Here is a 17968-nt window from a genome sequence, read left to right as displayed (position 1 = left end):
GGGCTTCCCTGCACAGGGGAGAGGAGCGTGCACCCCTCTGTCTGTTGATTTAAAAGACCGCCGAGAGGACTGAAACATCTGCCAGCCAGGTGGGACCGGAAGGTCAAACAAGCCAGGTGAACTGCTCTCAGCTCCTTGACATTGATATGCAACTCTAGGTCCTCCGGCAACCACAAGCCCTGCGTCCTGAGGTGTCCCAGGTGCACTCCCCAACCCCGACCCGAGGCATCCGTTACCAGGGAGAGAGAGGGTTGAGGAGCAGCGAAGGGGACACCCACGCATACTTTCTGCGGGTTGAGCCACCACTGTAGCGAGCTTAGCACCAAGTGGGGAATGGACACCACTGAGTTCAAGGGATCCCTGGCCAGGCAGTATACTGTCACTAACCAGGACTGTTGTGGGCGAAGACGGAGTCTGGCATGGTTCACCACATAGGTGCATGCCGCCATGTGACCCAACAGCCTGAGGCAGATCCGCGCCGTGGTAATCGGGGCGCGGTGCATTCCAAGGATGAGCTCGGAAATCACACAGAACCTGCATTCCGGAAGGTACGCTCTGGCGTTGGTGGAGTCCAGAACCGCCCCTATGAACTCTATTTGTTGCGTAGGAGACAGGGTGCACTTGGCTTCATTCAAGAGGAGGCCGAGATTGAGAAAGGTCCGCCTGATGAACAACACCTGGGCCTCCACCTGCTCCTTGGAGCGACCCTTTATGAGCCAATTGTCCAAGTAGGGGAATACCTGGATGCCCCGCCTGCGCAGGAAAGCCGCCACGACTGCCATGCACTTTGTGAAGACCCTTGGGGCAGCTGACAGGCCGAACGGGAGCACCATGAACTGCAGATGGGCGTCAGCCACGAAGAACCTGAGGTACCGACGGTGTCGGGGAATTATGGCAATGTGGAAATAAGCGTCCTTTAAATCAAGGGCAGCGTACCAATCTCCTGGATCCAGAGAGGGGATGATCGAGGACAGGGAGACCAAGCGGAACGTGAGCTTCCGTACAAACTTGTTCAGCTGCCGCAAGTCCAAGATGGGTCTCAGGCCCTCTTTGGCCTTCGGTATTAGGAAATATCGGTAGTAGAAGCCTTTGTCCCTGAGCTCCCAAGGGACTTCCTCCACCGCCCCACCTCCATGAGGAACTTCACTTCTTGAATTAGAAGTTGCTCGTGAGATGGGTCCCTGAAGAGGGATGGGGAGGGGGGCTGGTGGGGCGGGAGGGAGGAAAACTGGATAGAATATCCCTTCTCTACCATGCGGAGCACCCAGCTGTCCGACGTGATTCGGGCCCAGGCACAGTAGAAGGGGAACAGACGTGACCCAAAGGTAGAGGTAGAAGGATCCAGAGTCTCGATAGGCAGAGTCTCGACCATCCAGAGTCTCGACCATACCATCAAATAGGGGGCCTAGGCCCCGATGGCAGTCTCGATTGACCGGACTCCTGGCCAGAGGGGTGGCGTTGGTGACGCCTCCTGCCATTTCTGCCCCACCTGCACCCCAGCTCCTGGCGAGTCTGAGGCTGGTAGGGGCGTGGGGCCGTCTGCGGCCTAAACTGCCTGCGCTGGGTCGCAGGAGTATGTAAGCCCAGCGAGCGAAGCGTGGCCTTCGAGTCCTTTAGGCTATGCAGACGCTTGCCCATCTTTTCTGAAAACAGCATCTGCCCCTTGAAGGGGAGGTCTTGAATGGTCTGCTGGACCTCATAGGGAAGGCTCGAGTCCTGAAGCCAGGCTCCCCGCCTCATGACCAGGCCCGTGGCCAGGGTGCGTGAGGCTGAGTCCAGCGCATCTAGGGCAGCCTGGAGAGGGGCTCGAGAAATCAGTTTCCCCCTCCTCCACCAGGGCCGAAAACTCTGACCTCGAGTCCTGGGGAAGGAGCTCCGTAAACTTCGACATGGCTGAACATGTGTTATGACCATATCAGCTTACGATTGCCTGTTGGTTGGCAATACGGAGTTGTAGGCCTGCCGTGGCGTACACTTTTCTACCAAAGAGGTCGAGTCTTTTAGCGTCCCTGCTCTTTGGTGTTGACCCCTGAAACCCTTGACGCTCCCGTTGGTTGGCTGCATCCACCACCAGGGAGTCCGGGGGCGGGGGGGGGGAGGAGTACAAGTGTTCGTGCTCTTTAGAGGGGACGAAATACCCACAGCGCCGTTCTCTTGGCAGTAGGGGCCAGTGAGGTTGGCGTTTGCCATAGGGTGCGGGACGTATCTGCTATGGTTTTGATCACCTGGATGGCCCTGAGGGAGCCAGGATGTCTACCACCGGATCTGCGTCCACTTCGATTTCCTCAGCCTGGATTGCAAGGCTCTGAGCTGCTCACCAGAGTAGTTGTTGGAGGATCCGAGTATCCTCCAGGGCCGGTGCCACAGCCATGCCCGAGACTGCTTCGTCTGGGGAGGAAGACGAGGAAATTACTTGGATCGGCCCTTCTTCAGGTGCATGCAGCACTTCGAGGTCTTGCGGCACATGGTACTGTGGTTGTGGGGCTGGTTCCGATTCCAAATGCGGCACCGCGACCGGTACCGGGGTCGCCAGTGACCGGCTTGGCGTATCTGGCGGTGCCTGTTGAGCCCGAACTGTAGCCACTGCTGGTGCCGCTGCCCGGCTAGGGGGTGCTGAACTTGGATATGGCACACCCCTGCCCGGCGACGGTGCTGGTGGAGGAGGCAGCTGCGCCGGGGCCACCGACACCGAGGAGACCGAGGCCGACCTTGATCAAGGACCGAACGCCTGACCTACCGACTGGTGGTAGGCCCAGGGGGTCCAAAACGGCCACTGCGAGGGCGGATGCCATTGCTGCTGCCACTGTGGGTAACGCTGGTGGTTCACCCCCAAAACCGATCTCCTGCTCCGCGACCGGCTGGAGCGGTAGGAGTCTACCTCTGAATCTGAAGTTTCTGAGTAAGAGGACCTGGAGGGAGCAGCACCCGGTGCCATTGGAGAGCGATGCTGAGGCGGCAGGGAGCCTCTTATCTGGTCCGGTGCTGCCCTAGCGGCACGGTGCAGGGAGGGAGGCAACAGCATGGCCGGCTTGCCCCTCAATTGTACTGGGGGACGGGCTGTGGTAGGCAACTCCCTACTACGGTGCGGGGAGACCGGCACCGGGAGTCCCATCAAGTCTGAGGCCGCCTCGAATGCCTCCAGCGCAAGTCTCCACTGAGGTCCGGGGATCTAGGCCTGTCCGGACTCGACCGCCCTCTCTGCGGTGCGGGAGTCGACGGAGCAGCCGAGGTCTGTAGCCCAGCCTGTCCGCTTGCACCCACGGACGGCATCGGCCTCTGGGGGTCCTGGTGGGGTGACCGTTCCCTCACCAGCTTCTTCTTAGCGGGCACCGGAGATGGTGAGCGGTGCCACACTGAGGCCGACTTCCTATGACCCAACTCCGTCCGGTGCTGGGTTTTAGATGACTTGGGCTGGGCCCTAAGTCCCGATGCCAGTGCCAGGGCGCTCCGCACCGAGGAAGACGTGCTGGGCACCGCCTCGGCCGGTTCCGGGTCCGAGGGTGGCTGCAGGGCAGCCTCCATCAGGAGGACTCTAAGTCTTTGAGCTCTGTCTTTGAGAGTTCTCGGGCAGAAGCCCCTACAGATAGAGCACTAGGTCCTTTTGGTGGCTCTCTTCGAGGCACCTCAAACAAGCAGAGTCACTCTTGAGCATGAATTTCCCACAGTCCTTGCAGAGTTTAAACCCGGGGGACCCGGGCATGCCCCAACGGGCGACGAAAATGTGGGGGGGACCCCCTAACTATCAAGAACTATATACAAATGACTAAGTAAACTAACTATATACACAGACTATACATGAGGATAGGACACTGCTAACTTGCTATGCGCAAGAGAAGTTCCAGCTAGCCGTCACCGGCGGTAAGAAGGAACTGAGGGGGTGGAGGGTCAGCGGGCCCCTTTATAGGGCGCCGTAGTGGCACCACTCCAGGGGGCGCCAGGGCCGACCCTACGGACGCTGCTAGGGGAAAATCTTCCGGCTGGCGTGCACGCAGCGTGCACACACCTGCTTGGAATGGACATGAACAACCACTCGAAAAAGAACATGTCATTTCAAAACCTCAGCCTCCCTGTTGCACCAGTCATAGACCTCTCCTAAACTGATGCCGAGAAACATATCAAAGGCTGCATGTTGTGAAGTGGACAACTACTTCCTGGTAAAGAGGAATGGATTAGTGGTACAGTGTCCATGTCATTGCAAATCTTCTCCTCCACCTTTTGTCAACCAAAGTGCAGATTTGAGGACATCACTGGAGTATGCTGGGATGGGAAATGTATTTATAATAAATATAATTACAGAAGAAAGGTATGTTAAGCAGCTGTGAGAAAATGCCATGGTGAGGAAGGGGATGTCTGTTTATGGCCTTTTGAATTACGAGTTATACCGCTTTTAATTTCTTATGCAGCAGCCAAAGAATTGGATCAGTGCTATATAAATATATGGTACACCCAAAATTAGGATCCTTATTCTCCTGGGTTCCCTACGTGTAGCACACAAAATGTGTGCTCTTTAAAATTAATAGGGTAAAACACGGCTTAAGGTACTGAGAATTATCTAGTTTTTTTCTGAGATGAAGGAAGTCAGACATCACTTACTGTCAAGGTTACTATGCTTTGCACTAGAGTAGTTAGATGACCTACACTTGCATTTAGAGATTACCTGCACATTTGAGATACTATTTTACAATGATAAATTTTTCTCATGCATTTTTATTGTATTTGTGGAAGAGGTTTTGTTAAAAAGAAGTGCATAAAAATCTTGTTCATGGAGACACCTCATTCCAGATATCTCAAACAGAAACACAACATTTACAACAGACTGTTTAGCCTTCAGGAAAAAAGGCTGCATCTCAGCTGTCTCAGATAGTTTCATCCCTAGAGAGGGGGTCCTGTACAGAGCTTTGTCTGAACCAAACGCTGAGTTTAATATTAATAATAGGCATATTCAGACATTCAAATCCCCTTCCTCCCCAACCCACGGCAGACAAACCTTGCCGAAATCAGGATCTAGAAAACAAACCAAATATGAAAATCTACAATAAATCCTCAAGTAGGGGGAAAAGGTACAGTGTGTGGTAAAGTCTGATCTGTCACATTAGGCACTACATCCCAATTTGGAGAAAATGGGGCCAATTGTGTTGGGTTTGTTTGCTGTAGAAATTAAAAGCTCACAACCACAGTACTGTAACATGTACACAACCAAAAACGTATTCCAAAACATGATACTTTCCATAATTCCTGTGGAACATTCTTTGGCAACAACAGATCAGACAGAGATAGAGCCTGAGGATAAAGATGGAGTGAAAATAAAATTAATGGTACAGTATAGACTGGTGAACACACGCTGCCTCAAATCACTTAGATCGTAGACATGCGTCAGCCCTAGGGCTTAGTCTCTGCTGCAACAGCTGTAGCAGCAGGAAGGCAGGCAAAACTCAAACACTTGTTTCCTTATGCATGAAAAGAACTCACGAAGGAAGTCTGATTTACCGTGTATAGCTCATTCAGGACCTTCATCAAGTCTTCCTGGAGCTGCAATCCGACTTCTTTACTCTACAACAAAAAAGAGAACCAGAGATCCATTAGGGAAAATGGGGATAGTTGGAGGATATGAACATGCCATATGCACTGCTAATAATCTAGACCCAATTAGGCACCATTTAACTGCTCAGTTCAGAGACAGTTGTGGTCAAATTACACAAACAGCTTTAATACCATGAAATGTTACACATACAGCCAGGCAAATGACAAAACAGAAAGGAGGGATGGTTTAGTTGAACACTTTTTCAATGGCTCTCTCAGGTAGCACAAAGAGAAGCCCCACTCGGAGAGACTGGGAACGCTTACATTGTGTGGTCTCAATGAGCGCTTAGGCGACTGCCAGAGGAGTGAACAATAGCACGTGTACCCCCTAAGTCTCCATAAAGACTCACGTACAGTTAAAGACCAAGTGTGTTAACTCCTTAACAAAACCCATCTCTATACGCTGGGAAAGCAGCAGCCAATAGCTGTACCTGAAGTTCAGAGTCCTGTATGGTAGCCATTGCTCTCACACACACACACACTTAACTTCAGTGCCCTATTCTCATCCTTGCTATCCTTAAAGTTCCATAGGTCAAAGTGCAGCATCTGTAGTTGGTGCCAATACTGAGAATGTCAATTATATACTAAATGAGGGAGCTCAAAGGGGATTCGACAAGTATTACAGGCTGGTGAGACACAGCAAGGAGCTAAATCTCATTTTAACTTGCTGGCTGACTCATTGAGACAATGGGTACCTGCACCTGGACAGAAGGTGGAAATGGCTCTCTGGAAAGGGAGGATCCTGGGTGGGGGATGAGCATTCCTGGAGATGAACCCCAGTTGGGGAGAAGTGCTTATTTGTGTGTTTCAGTCTACATGCCTTTTGTGAATAAAACCAGACCCAGGAAAGTGGTTGTTTTGACCGGCCACAGCTCGCAGGCACTGCTTGCGGAAGAGTGTACAAAACCCACTAGCTTAGACACTTATTTTTGAATGCAATGGTACTGCCAAGATATAAAAAAGGAAACCCCACCCACTCTATGAACTCTGCAGTTAACTCCCCCAATTTCCCCCTCAAATTACAAAGCCAGACATGGGATTTACTCCTGCAGACAACACCATTGGCTATTTTTAAACTGCAAGCACTACAATACATATCACTCCCTAGCTAGGGGCACTTGGTACTAGTGAGCAGCACAGTTATAGCCTAGACAATACAACTCACGAAAAATAAATGGGAGCTGCACAGAGGCATGATTAGTTGTCAAGGTTGGGTAAGGTTCCAAGTAGCCAGCAGCCAAGTATCATTTTTAAAAAAAAAAAATTTATATCTTTATTTTAGTTCCTTGGCAGGTGACATCAGGCAGACATTCCTGGCTTGTGATTGGATGAAGCTGCCATATAAGAGTGCTGCACTGTCAAACTCTTGGCTGTAGCTAAACACTGGAATACGGGAACAGAGCATGAGCACCTCAGCATTGTCAACATTCACAACTCTCCTAGGTAAGATGGATCAAAGCTTATTCTTCACCCATTGCTACAGCAAAGGCAGCAATCAGATGCTTCGTGTTTGGCTATCTGGGTTTTTCAAGATAGTGTTGCGATTATATCAGAATCAAAGGTAACAGGGCAGGCTACATGGCTACCAAAAGTAGCCTGTGCTATTGCGATCATTATAGAGTGGCAAATGTCAAGTTTTCAAAAGGTGGCTACATAAGATAGTAATTCTGCACATTAGTGTGGGAAGACCTGTACACTTCAAAACCTTGCATTCAGGCAGTCTGTAGACTAGTCTGTATTTAACGCTGTCAAATGAACCACCTACTTTATCCACATCACTAAAAGAGGATATCTGTGCACATTAAGTCTTCTTGCATTAGATATTTGTGCACATGTTAACACACTGATTCTGCTCCCTTTGAGTTCAAGGAAGCTTTCCCTTCAACTTCAATACAAACAAGATCTGAGCCTAAAACAGGTGGTCAAGAAGTGGCAATTTATTCCCTCTGCAATCTGAAAAGCTTAAATGAGCAACTGAGGATTTTAGATATACCAAAAAGCACAGTCAACAAATTGTAAGTCAGACTGCTTACAATTTTCTGGATTCTGTGTGTTTATGCATGTACACCCCACCCATACACCATTCCTGTCTCATGCATCTACTGAAAATCGTATCTTCCTCTTCCCTCCGCTCACTGGTTCTCTGATAGCCTGAGCAACTTTTTCTATAGCAAGAGCATGAGAGAACAAGAGAAAGCTCTGTTATACAACTGGCTGTAATATTTGCACAAGCATACAATTTACATAACTCAGCCCATGGTACTTGAAAAAATGAAGTCAATAAAATTACAATTAAGCTCAGGCAGATGTTTCCTTTCTCGCTGCTGACGACTCCAAGAAGAAATGTCTCATCTATTATCCCTGTTTATTTGAACAGGCTGCTGAAGTGATTTTGACTTACTGCTTTAAGTCCAGCTCCCTATGGAGCACATGACTGTTTGATAACCAATGTGAAATTCTATGCTGTTTAAAAGACAAGGGGCCTTCGGAAACTCAAAGTGATCCTGACACAGAGGCAGTTAATCATAGCCTTGTAACAGGCATCCAATACCATCATGCTTTCCAAAAAGGTACTGGAACTGTGACTTTCTAATCCAGAGTGCCCTTATATGCTGTCCTTTAAAAGAAAAAGAAAAAGTAGTTCACTGTCTTTACTCCCCACAGATCACATTATAAGGAAGCTTATAAATCAAGGGGGAAATTTCCTCCACTGAAAACCTAACCAGAGGACAAGAGGACAATTTCCCATATAAAACCTAGTAATACCCCTCTGATAAAGGAATTGATTCCCAGAAATCCTATGAACTGCATTCCAAAGAAGGGGGAGGAGTAAAGGCAAAGAATAAACAGAGCTGCCTTTGTACGTTATCAGACAAAATCTCTCTTTTCTTTAAACTTCATGGAAAAGAATGAGTCATCATTCTAAACAGCTCAGGACACTGAAGGGAAGAAAATCATTTGCTGTGGGCAAAGTCTTTTTATTTTAATTTTTAACATTATCATTCTAATTGTTGCCTGAAAGAGGCCTAGATTCATAGCTTAACAGTAGCTCTGGTACTTATAACCCAGACAAATAAAAAATATTTTCCAGCAGGATTTTAACCTGCAAAGGATCATCAGTAGTAGTTGTCCCTTTAGGCCACGCATCCTTTCAGGCTGCTGCGGTGGTCTCCTGGGGGCCAGCGTTCTTGCAGAGCGGTGCTCCTCTAACATATATATCAGTATTAAAAGCAGCAGCCATCTCTGAAATGCAGTTTTAGCACTCCCAGCCTAATCCTTAACACTTTAATTCTTCCGTCTGTAATGTAATAGCTGTGATCATTCAGAGACACAGTAAGGGAGCTAAGCCACACTGAACCCTTTCACTTCCAAGGGTTTTAAAATGAAGCACATCCAGATCATATTTTGTGTGGGCGGGAGTAAATGGAGTAGGAGGGAAATGCCTGTATCTCCCCACCATCACCACCACTCTTTCAAAAGCCAGCCATGCCCATGGTACATGCAGCTAATAATTAAAATAAAAGCAGAATCAATTAACAGGTGATTCAATCTATTTCAAACATGTGGCAAGAGGTAATTTCATCCAGAATTTTTTTCCCCCATTCACTAGGTTTTAAAGCAGCAGCATTCATGTCTCTACAGATAAGATTGTGCCAGCCTTTTAAATAAGGAATCCAATATTCTAGGGGTTTATATTTCAGCTGCAGTTTGGCATACAAAATTTGGAAGCCTAGGAGCAATTTTCACATTTCCCCCCACAAGTTAATGGAGCAACCTGTTTGGCCATATTTAAGTTAGAGGACAGGGAGGAAAGACACTCATGGCTTTACTTGCATTTTTACACAAAGGCCATGTTCAAGGAGGACTTTAAACTATTTTTAAAACATCACTTTAGACTAAGTTCTCCTGAGCAGGGACCTCATTTATAACTGCTTCTACACAACATTATAATATATCTTTTATAGGACATTAAAATACAGAGTGTCTTTCTTATGAAAATGCTAAACAAATTAAGTTATGGAGGTTTGGAAATGCATCACTACATTTGTTAAGGAGAATTAAGACAGTTCTCTCCCACCTCATCACCTTTAAAATAGGGTAGTAAAATGTTAGAGCTATAAACAAAAACACACTGAGCACTGACCTCACACTTCCTTGCTGGTGAATGTTCTGATGTGAACTGGACCTCTTCCCTCCATCCCAGTCCTCCACTCAATAAGACTCCTACCCAGTTGCTACATTCACAATCTTGGGGATTAGAAGCAGGGGTTTTAGATTTACTAATTCCCTTATTCTGCACCTTGAATGTAGAAGCTCCAATAGCTTCCTGAGTGGACTTCTCATGTTCCTTGCATGGGAGCTATTCAACTCAAGCTGTAACAGGTGTGGGTCTGTGGAACTCCATTATTGGTCTGACTGACCCTACATGCTCCACAAGATTCAACAAAAAAGTTTGATATCCACAAGAGTAAAGCAGCTCACACAAGTTCAACATTGTTATAGTGAAAAACTCCAAAGTTTACGCACACTACCTTATTTTTAACCACCACCCCCCAAAAAATAAGGGGGTATACACTTGCCTGGACCTCGAATTCCTAGCCAAAACATATAGCCCAAATTACTAGGACAGATACTGATTTACAAGGGAAGAGGAAGGAGAACATGTTGTCTAACTGTAAACCATTCTGCTGTGTCTCCTATTTTAACACTGCAAGGAGCATACAGGGTTTCTGAAACTGGACAAATACTTGGTCACTTAGATCACACACAGATTATGTGCCAAGTTTAGGAAAGTTTTAGGTATTAAAAAATGACAAAGTACTTGGACAGAGTCTTTTGCTATAGATACTATAGTGATTAATACCATATGAAAGTCCTAGAGGAAGACTTTTTCTGAAAAAGAAGCAGGTTTAGAGGCCATCTACTGCATCAAACTTCTCCTGTTGCTTAAATCTAACTATTTATTATTTTGTTCCATTCCTTCATTTTGACATATGTAAACTTTTAAATGTTCTCACTATGACCCCTGTGACCTAATCCGTGTCTTGGCATATAATGTACTTACATGAAAATAATTTACATTATTTACTTGTGACCCTAATAAAAATATTCTTAAACCAAAATAAGCAGAGCCATCTGAAACCTGAGTTCAGATGGTTTGAATTTTCATGTGTTCCAGTCTCACCACCCCAGCCCCATCCTTGGGTGGCCAGATGGACTGCTAAGAAAATAAACCAAGCTAGAGCCATGACAAAGGACAAGTATTCTGCTTTTTGACTGCTAGACTTGTAATTGAAAGAAGAAGAAAAAAGAAGGATCAATGATTTGCAGTCCCCAAGGCATTGTGCAATAATATTCCCGACATTCCTTCAAAATCACTAGGAGCCAAGGAAAGCTGGAGATGCTGCCATCTCTGCAGCTATATGCTCATAAGGATTTTATGACTGCCTTCTTTTTAATCTTAAGGATGATTAATGAAACCAAATGGCTGGTTCTGTTTTAAGTGCCCTAAACACTGATCATTTCACACTGGAAGAGCTTTTTTACCAGTGTGTTGGTTAAATTGCCTTAACTTGCCCAGCCATCTTCCTTTCATCCAATTCCTCTCTTATTGTTTGTTTATTTATTGAAGAAAATGGCTCATTCATTGGACAAATTGTTGAAGCAGCAACTAATTAAGAAGAGGTAGAAGCCACCAAGGCGAAGCAAGCATCCCAGGTCAGGCAGGCAGACTTGCACTAGCAGGGTTCAAGCTAGCGTGCTAAAATTAGCAGTGTGGATCTTGCAGATCAGGCTGGAGCTCTGGCTCTCAAGCACGGCGGATCAGGGGATGCACGTTCAGGGTGAAGGAGAAGAGGGTAGAAGGAACAGAAGAACAGGGGTTTTCAAACTGGGGGTCAGGACCCCTCAGGGGGTCGTGAGGTAATTACATAGGGGGTCGCGAGCTGTCAGCCTCCACCCCAAACCCCACTTTGCTTCCAGCGTTTATAATGGTGTTAGATACATAAAAATGTGTTCTTAATTTATAATGGGGGTCACGCTCAGAGGCTTGCTTTGTGAAAAGGGTCACCAGTACAAAAGTTTGAGAATCACTGCAAAAGAGCAAACAAAATTCTAGCCCCGCGAATGAGCTCTGAAGGAATAAACGGCACACTTACTGGATTGGAACAAGTTACATGGAAATGAAGATAAGAAAAATCAGTGTTGTGAAAACAAGAATCATTTCAAGGGCTGTAGAATGTGGCAATGCTAATGTAATGCTACTCTCAGTACAATTTCCACTGCATAAGGCTATGGGAAGGGGACTTGAAAGAGTTGACCTAGAAGCTGGCTGTACTAGTGAAGCGGAGAGGGGGAAAAAAATGTATTACAGGAAGTAGAGCAGTCACAGCAAGGCAAGGACGAAAGGAAATGCCTCAGGCAATGGCAAAAAATCGCTGAGTGAATGACTTTAAAAGATGAGGGACCTGAAGCAGAGAGAACATTACTGGCATTCTAGGGTCTAGCAACTGAAAGTTCTTCTAGATCAGAGACCACTGATCCAAACCTCACCACACAGACAGACTGATGATGCCAGCCGAGATGCTTCGCTAATTCAAGGCACCTCCTGAACGTGATGCAGGGATATGGATAAAAGGATCGGTGAAAGTTCAGTCTCTCCAGTTGTTGATATCTTCAGGCATCACCTGTAGGCAGGCAGAAACCTAGTGATGAGATCCCCCGTCCCCTTCCTTTCCCTCCCTGCAAAAGAGGGCCAGGTGTTACAGAACATGGTATTGGCAATTCAATAGAAGGTGCTCTTCCTTCCCAGTACTGAAGAAATGCTCCAGCATAATGTTAGTGAGTGCTGTACTATTGGAGGTGCCTTCTTCCAGATGAGACTTAGTTCTGACCACTTGTGGTTATTCAAAGATCCCATGGCACTTTTCAGAGGAATAGAGGCAGTTGTCCAACTTGCAACCTGGTAATTAGAGGGAAAGTTTAGGGAGGCAGAGTGCATTTCCAGTTGGCTAGGTCTTCACTTCCTATGTATTATTAAACAGCTGCCATTTGCCTTCCCAGAGCTGGCTCCCTCTCAGTGGTGGGTGAATTGATTGTTAATTTTAATAGTGTCTTGGGAGCCTTTGGGATGAGAGGCTGTGTATGCATGTACAGTACTTGTATATGGTGCAAAGAGCAGGGAATATACCTGTGCACAGATTTAAGCAGAGCTCATTGTGGAGAGAATGTATCTGTGATGCTGAATATTAGCAGAGTGGGCAGAAACAAATCTCTTGTAACCAACAGAGGAAATGGTTTACCTGAACAACAGTGAAGTCATGCCAGGAGCCCAACAATAATGCACCTGGGCTGTGTCTTGGTGGCCCAAAATGGACACAGTCAAGAATACAATTCACAGATCTGAAGGCCAGAAGAGACCATAAAATCATCTAGTCTGATCCTCCTGTCTAACACTAGCCATATAATTTCTCCCAGTTACCCCAGTATTGAGCCCATACCAGGAAACAGAGACATGCCTTCAGCCTTGGGTGTTTGAATTCACAGGTTATGAGGTGATGCTGTTGCCATTTCTGATCAATGAACATTTACTTTCATGATGGAAAAAAAGCAAGACAGCTGAAAGAAGAAGGAATTTAATATCAAATTAGCCAAGGACAAAGCAATGCCTGCAGTAGAAAGCAAAGCATAAGAGAATTTCTAATATGATATCCCGTTGTGCAGCAGCCTTGTGATCAGAGCCATCAAGCTGAAAATCCATACTCACACCTCAAAAGAAAAGAGATAGTCAGATGTGCAGGGGTCAAATATATTTATGACTATAGTGTCTGAGATGGGGATGGTAAGGAAAGGTTTCAAGTTAAATCCATGTTTGCAGTTTTAAAAGCCTGAAGTTGTAACTAATCTTACAGGAAGCCTTACCTAAAATTTAATCAGAAATTAAAAACTCATTAGGTTATTTAGGCCCAATTGTAATAATAGCTCCAACAAGAGCGCATGCGTCACCCTCTAATTAGCTTAGTGACATTTCAGGTAGATTCTGTGTTTTTCAACATTCAAGAAACAATGAGTTCCTTCCGTCTTCTTGACCTGGGAGGTCATCTAGTTCAGCAAATTGCATTTACATTCTTCCTGGAAAAGGGCATTATATGAAAAGTACACCGAACACTTGGGGGCTGGGGAAGTGGGAAGAAGGGGTGCCAAGCACAATAGGTTCAGCTGTATTGCTGCAAAGATATGCATTGCTGAGAGGATGTGAAGGAAAAAGGGACTGGGCACAAAAAAGCCACCCCCACACTCTTTGTACTAGGGAAATGATGACCAGCACCCACCAGGAAAAAAAAACTCAGCAAAATTAGAAGAGCGACTCATCAGCATTCTTGACTCGCAACATCGGCATTTTCCTTTCAAGCTGCCCATCTCAAACATCCTTTTCAGCCCAGGACAAGTAAGCCCAGAGAGCTGCCACAAGTGCGTGCACGCACACACACACACACACCCACCCCTACCTTTTGTTACAAGGGGCTGTGTCTGAACCATGGGCAACCTGTAGGTCACTGCCACACTTAACTAGAACATTCATTCTCAGAATGCTGCACCAGCTTCAGGGCTCTCTTTGTTCCATCTCCCAGCCCCCATTGAATCTAATCAAGACATTTTGGGGGATCTACGGCAGGCTTACTTGGCTGTTCTGCATTCCACTGAACATTACAACCAGACCTTCCAAATATTTCGGGTGGTGGTAAATAAGAGTTAAAGAATGCTGTCAACATTTTATGCCCTGAATGTAACATACTTTTTCAACATGGTTACAATCTGACAGCAAGACAGTTTCTTGGATTCAAAATAACCATCCTATGAAGTCCATACTGCTAAGGGTTTATGTGGAAGATACTCAGGTAATACAGTGATAGGTGGACATAAAACACTAAGACAGATGATTCTACTCCACCGCCTGAAATCACAGCAGCCAGTGGCAGAGCTGAGACTAGAACCTAAGTCTGTGGTCTCTAAAACCTGTTCCTTAATTACAAGACCATCCTTCTCCTCATTAAAGTGAAAAATAGACGAGGGTAGTATTAAAAAAACTGCAGAAACCAAGCACTTCAACTTAAGCAAAATACTTAAAAATGGAGAGTGAAAAAACGAAACCAAAAACAGCTTGGTGATCTCTTTTCAGTTATCATTAAGGCTAAGATTTTGTCATGGCTATTTTTAAGTAAAAGTCACAGACAGGTCAGGGGCAATAAACAAAAATTCACAGAATCCGTGACCTGTGTGTGACATTTGCTGCTGCTGCAGCTCCATGATTTCCCCCACCACTGTGATGGGTGGGAGCTGTGGGGTTCCCACTTCGCCCGCGGCAGCTAGAAGCTGCAGGGAGACCACATTTCCCCAAAGAGAAACAGGACACCCGCCAGCCGCTCACCCAAGGTGTCCCCCCTCCCCCTGTGCGAGGCTGCCCGTCACTAGAACCTTGAGGAGGGCCCCTCAGGAGTCTGTCACCGGAACCCTGCCCGGGTCCCACTCGCTGCCAGCTCCAGAGTCCCACAGACCCAGGGGCTGAAACAGAGAATGTTATGGAGGTCTCTAGAAGTCACGGATTCCATGGCATCCATGACCTCCGTGGCATAAACATAGCCTTAGTTATTAAAGCTCTAGAAGTCTAATAATTTTTTTATCTTGGATTCTCAAGACCTTGTCTAGACTAAGATGTGAGGGTGGAATGTTAGCTAACACTATTTAAAAAGTCTAATGCAGACATGGCATGCTGGGTAAAGTTTTTCAGAAGTGCCTTAGGTGACTAGGCACTTTTGAAAGCTTTACTCATTGCCTGTAACACATTATACTGGTCAAGTTAGAGCCTAGGCTATTTTGTTACTTGTCGTTTAGGGTTCTGTGTTTCTGACAGGTCTATTCTTAGGAAATGCTGCATGCATGTGATCTATAGACTATGCCTGTGCATGTTTTATGTAACTCCATTCTTCACCATTTTTATGTACAGTCTGTTTACTTATTATCACAAGGCCCTGTATAACAAGATACAACGTTTTTTCCTGCTGTTGCATTAATATTCTCCCTGGTTTAGAGACAAAAAAAAATCTAGGACATCAAGCTACTTGATGAAATATATGCCCCACATGATGGGGATAACCAAGCTAGTGGGTGGGGTGTGTGTGTGTGTAAAAATATTATATTTGGGGCGGGATAGAGCTCAGTGGTTTGAGCATTGGCCTGCTAAACCCAGGGTTGTGAGTTCAATCCTTGAGGGGGCCATTTAGGGAACTGGGGTAAAATTCTGTCTGGGGATTAGTTCTGCTTTGAGCAGGGGGTTGGACCAGATCTCCTGAGGTCCCTTCCAACCCTGATATTCTATGACTTTCTATGATTCTATTATATAACTTCACAGTGGTCCAATATAATTGCATCATTCGTGCAATAGTTCATTCTTTACCTACATAGGGGTCTCCCCACCTGCTGCACTAGTGATTGATACAGTCTTCATTTGACTTATGTTAGCAAGGAGGAATTTATCCTACTTGGCAAAAACACTGGGCTGTGAAAAAGCCATTCACAACCATAATAGGTTGCAGCAATGCCATATCATAACATTGCCACTTACACTCTTTAGATCATAAATTTGGTTTCCAAATAGCTCCTATTTGCTCCTTTTTTGCTGTCTTCAGCAGTGGGCTATCAAGTCTCAGGCTTTAGATTCCCAGCCCCCTATAAATCAAACAATTTCATGGCTGAGAGCACTTGCTCTTATTGTGAAGCCAGTTACACAGAGTCACCTATCAACTGAGTGAGATGCGAAAAGGGTTTCAGAGGGTGGCAAGCCCCACCAGCAGCCTGTGAAGTCCTGTAATCCTGCTTATGCAATCTCCTTGCAGCATATGATAGCTTTGGCCTACCTACTCTCCTTGATGTCCCCTCTCAAATTGCTATGAGAAATCTCTCTTGACGTGGCTGACTAGAGGCATCGCAGCTGGATGACTGACCTGGAGGCTAAGAGATGCTGTCAGCCAGTCTCTAGCTGACCTGAATCCAAGCGGATGTACGAAAGGCTAGATAAAGAGAGGCATATTGCTATAATAAGGAACAACACAGGCTTCAAATATGAATACAGGGAAAGCAAAAGAAAATGTCACAGTAATAGACTCATTTTGCACACTCTGAAAAGGGCCGACTGCAGCACATTCACTGCCCATGCCACAGACAGGAATTGCATTTGCAGCCTGAAACAGAGCTAACACAAATATTTTAACTATAGCCTTGAGCGCTGCAGTGCTTCACTCAAGGCAATGGACTCTGACCATGTCGTTATATTTTACTTGGAACATGAACATGAACAGCACGTCAGTGATCACTGTTTAGAAAAACCATTTTCATCTCTTGCCCAGGAGTGGAGATGTACTGCTAACTTTGATAATGCCAACACATACAAATTTCCATCAATGCAGTTTCTTCTAAGAAAAATAAGTAGGGTAGGAGATATATAACTCTACTAATGAGAGATAAATGACTGTTCAGAACTCATTTCACTTCAGAACAGAACTTTGCCCTTGGAAATATGGGGAGAGGGTTAAACAATTCAATAATCACATACTGCTTCAGCAGAAATTACTCTCATGGGTATGAACTATTACAATTAGGACAGTAAGATTTTTCCTCTACAGTTTTTTGTCCTCTCTCATTTGACAAATATGGATATTACCACACCACAACTGTATTTATGGTAACAGAAAGCAACATGATTTATTTTCCTGCCTGTTCCATTCAACAGCATCATTAGTAACAGAAGTAACATGAAAGACTAAGGCAGAAGGTGATTCTGTGGCAAAATGTGGAAGTGTAGTAGTGAACACGTAATGGATGTATCTCCCCCCCCACACACACACCCCTTAGTGACAGTTTCGATAGACAGATATAGATAGAGTATGTGAGTTGGATTGAAGGGTGTGGAGACCTAGCTTCAGAAGGATCTGATGGTTTTGCTATTACTCTTAAATTAAATAAGAAATCAAGCAAATTATCTGTGAGTGCAAGACTTTAAAAATATTTATTGTTTTCCCAGCGGCTCCCATAAGATTTTAGCAACAGCACAATTTTAATGTCTGTCAGGTCTTGAGCAAGTGCCCCTTTAAAAAAATTAATGGTGTAGTATTGCTTCATAGATTACCAGAATTCTGACCAGTTCTCACTGTGGACTGTCATTTCACATCAAATACAGTGCACCACATGGACAGAGCCCCTTTCATAATCAAATCACTCAAGCACTACAGGGAAGTAGACAAGGAATTCCTGAAAGAAGATTTGCAGGAAGCTGTGACATCTAACAGTCTATAATTGGGGCCGGATTGCCACTGGTATCTTGGTATAAGCTCAG

General features: G+C 45.7%; 1 protein-coding gene across 8 annotated transcripts in view; it reads right to left on the bottom strand.

Annotated features, from left to right (window-relative positions):
* The window catches only part of SRGAP2 (SLIT-ROBO Rho GTPase activating protein 2), a 218487-nt gene that overhangs the window by 80709 nt on the left and 119810 nt on the right, over nt 1–17968 (bottom strand). For all 8 annotated transcript variants that reach the window (XM_039534418.1, XM_039534420.1, XM_039534421.1 and 5 more), the window contains one exon: nt 5488–5550. In XM_039534418.1, coding sequence (XP_039390352.1) covers nt 5488–5550 — 63 coding nt within the window. The remainder of the gene's footprint in view (nt 1–5487; nt 5551–17968) is intronic.

The sequence above is a fragment of the Mauremys reevesii genome, linkage group 4, assembly GCF_016161935.1.
Source record: "Mauremys reevesii isolate NIE-2019 linkage group 4, ASM1616193v1, whole genome shotgun sequence".
In the NCBI taxonomy this organism is placed as follows: domain Eukaryota; kingdom Metazoa; phylum Chordata; order Testudines; family Geoemydidae; genus Mauremys; species Mauremys reevesii.
This window is presented reverse-complemented; position numbering and strand designations above follow the sequence as displayed.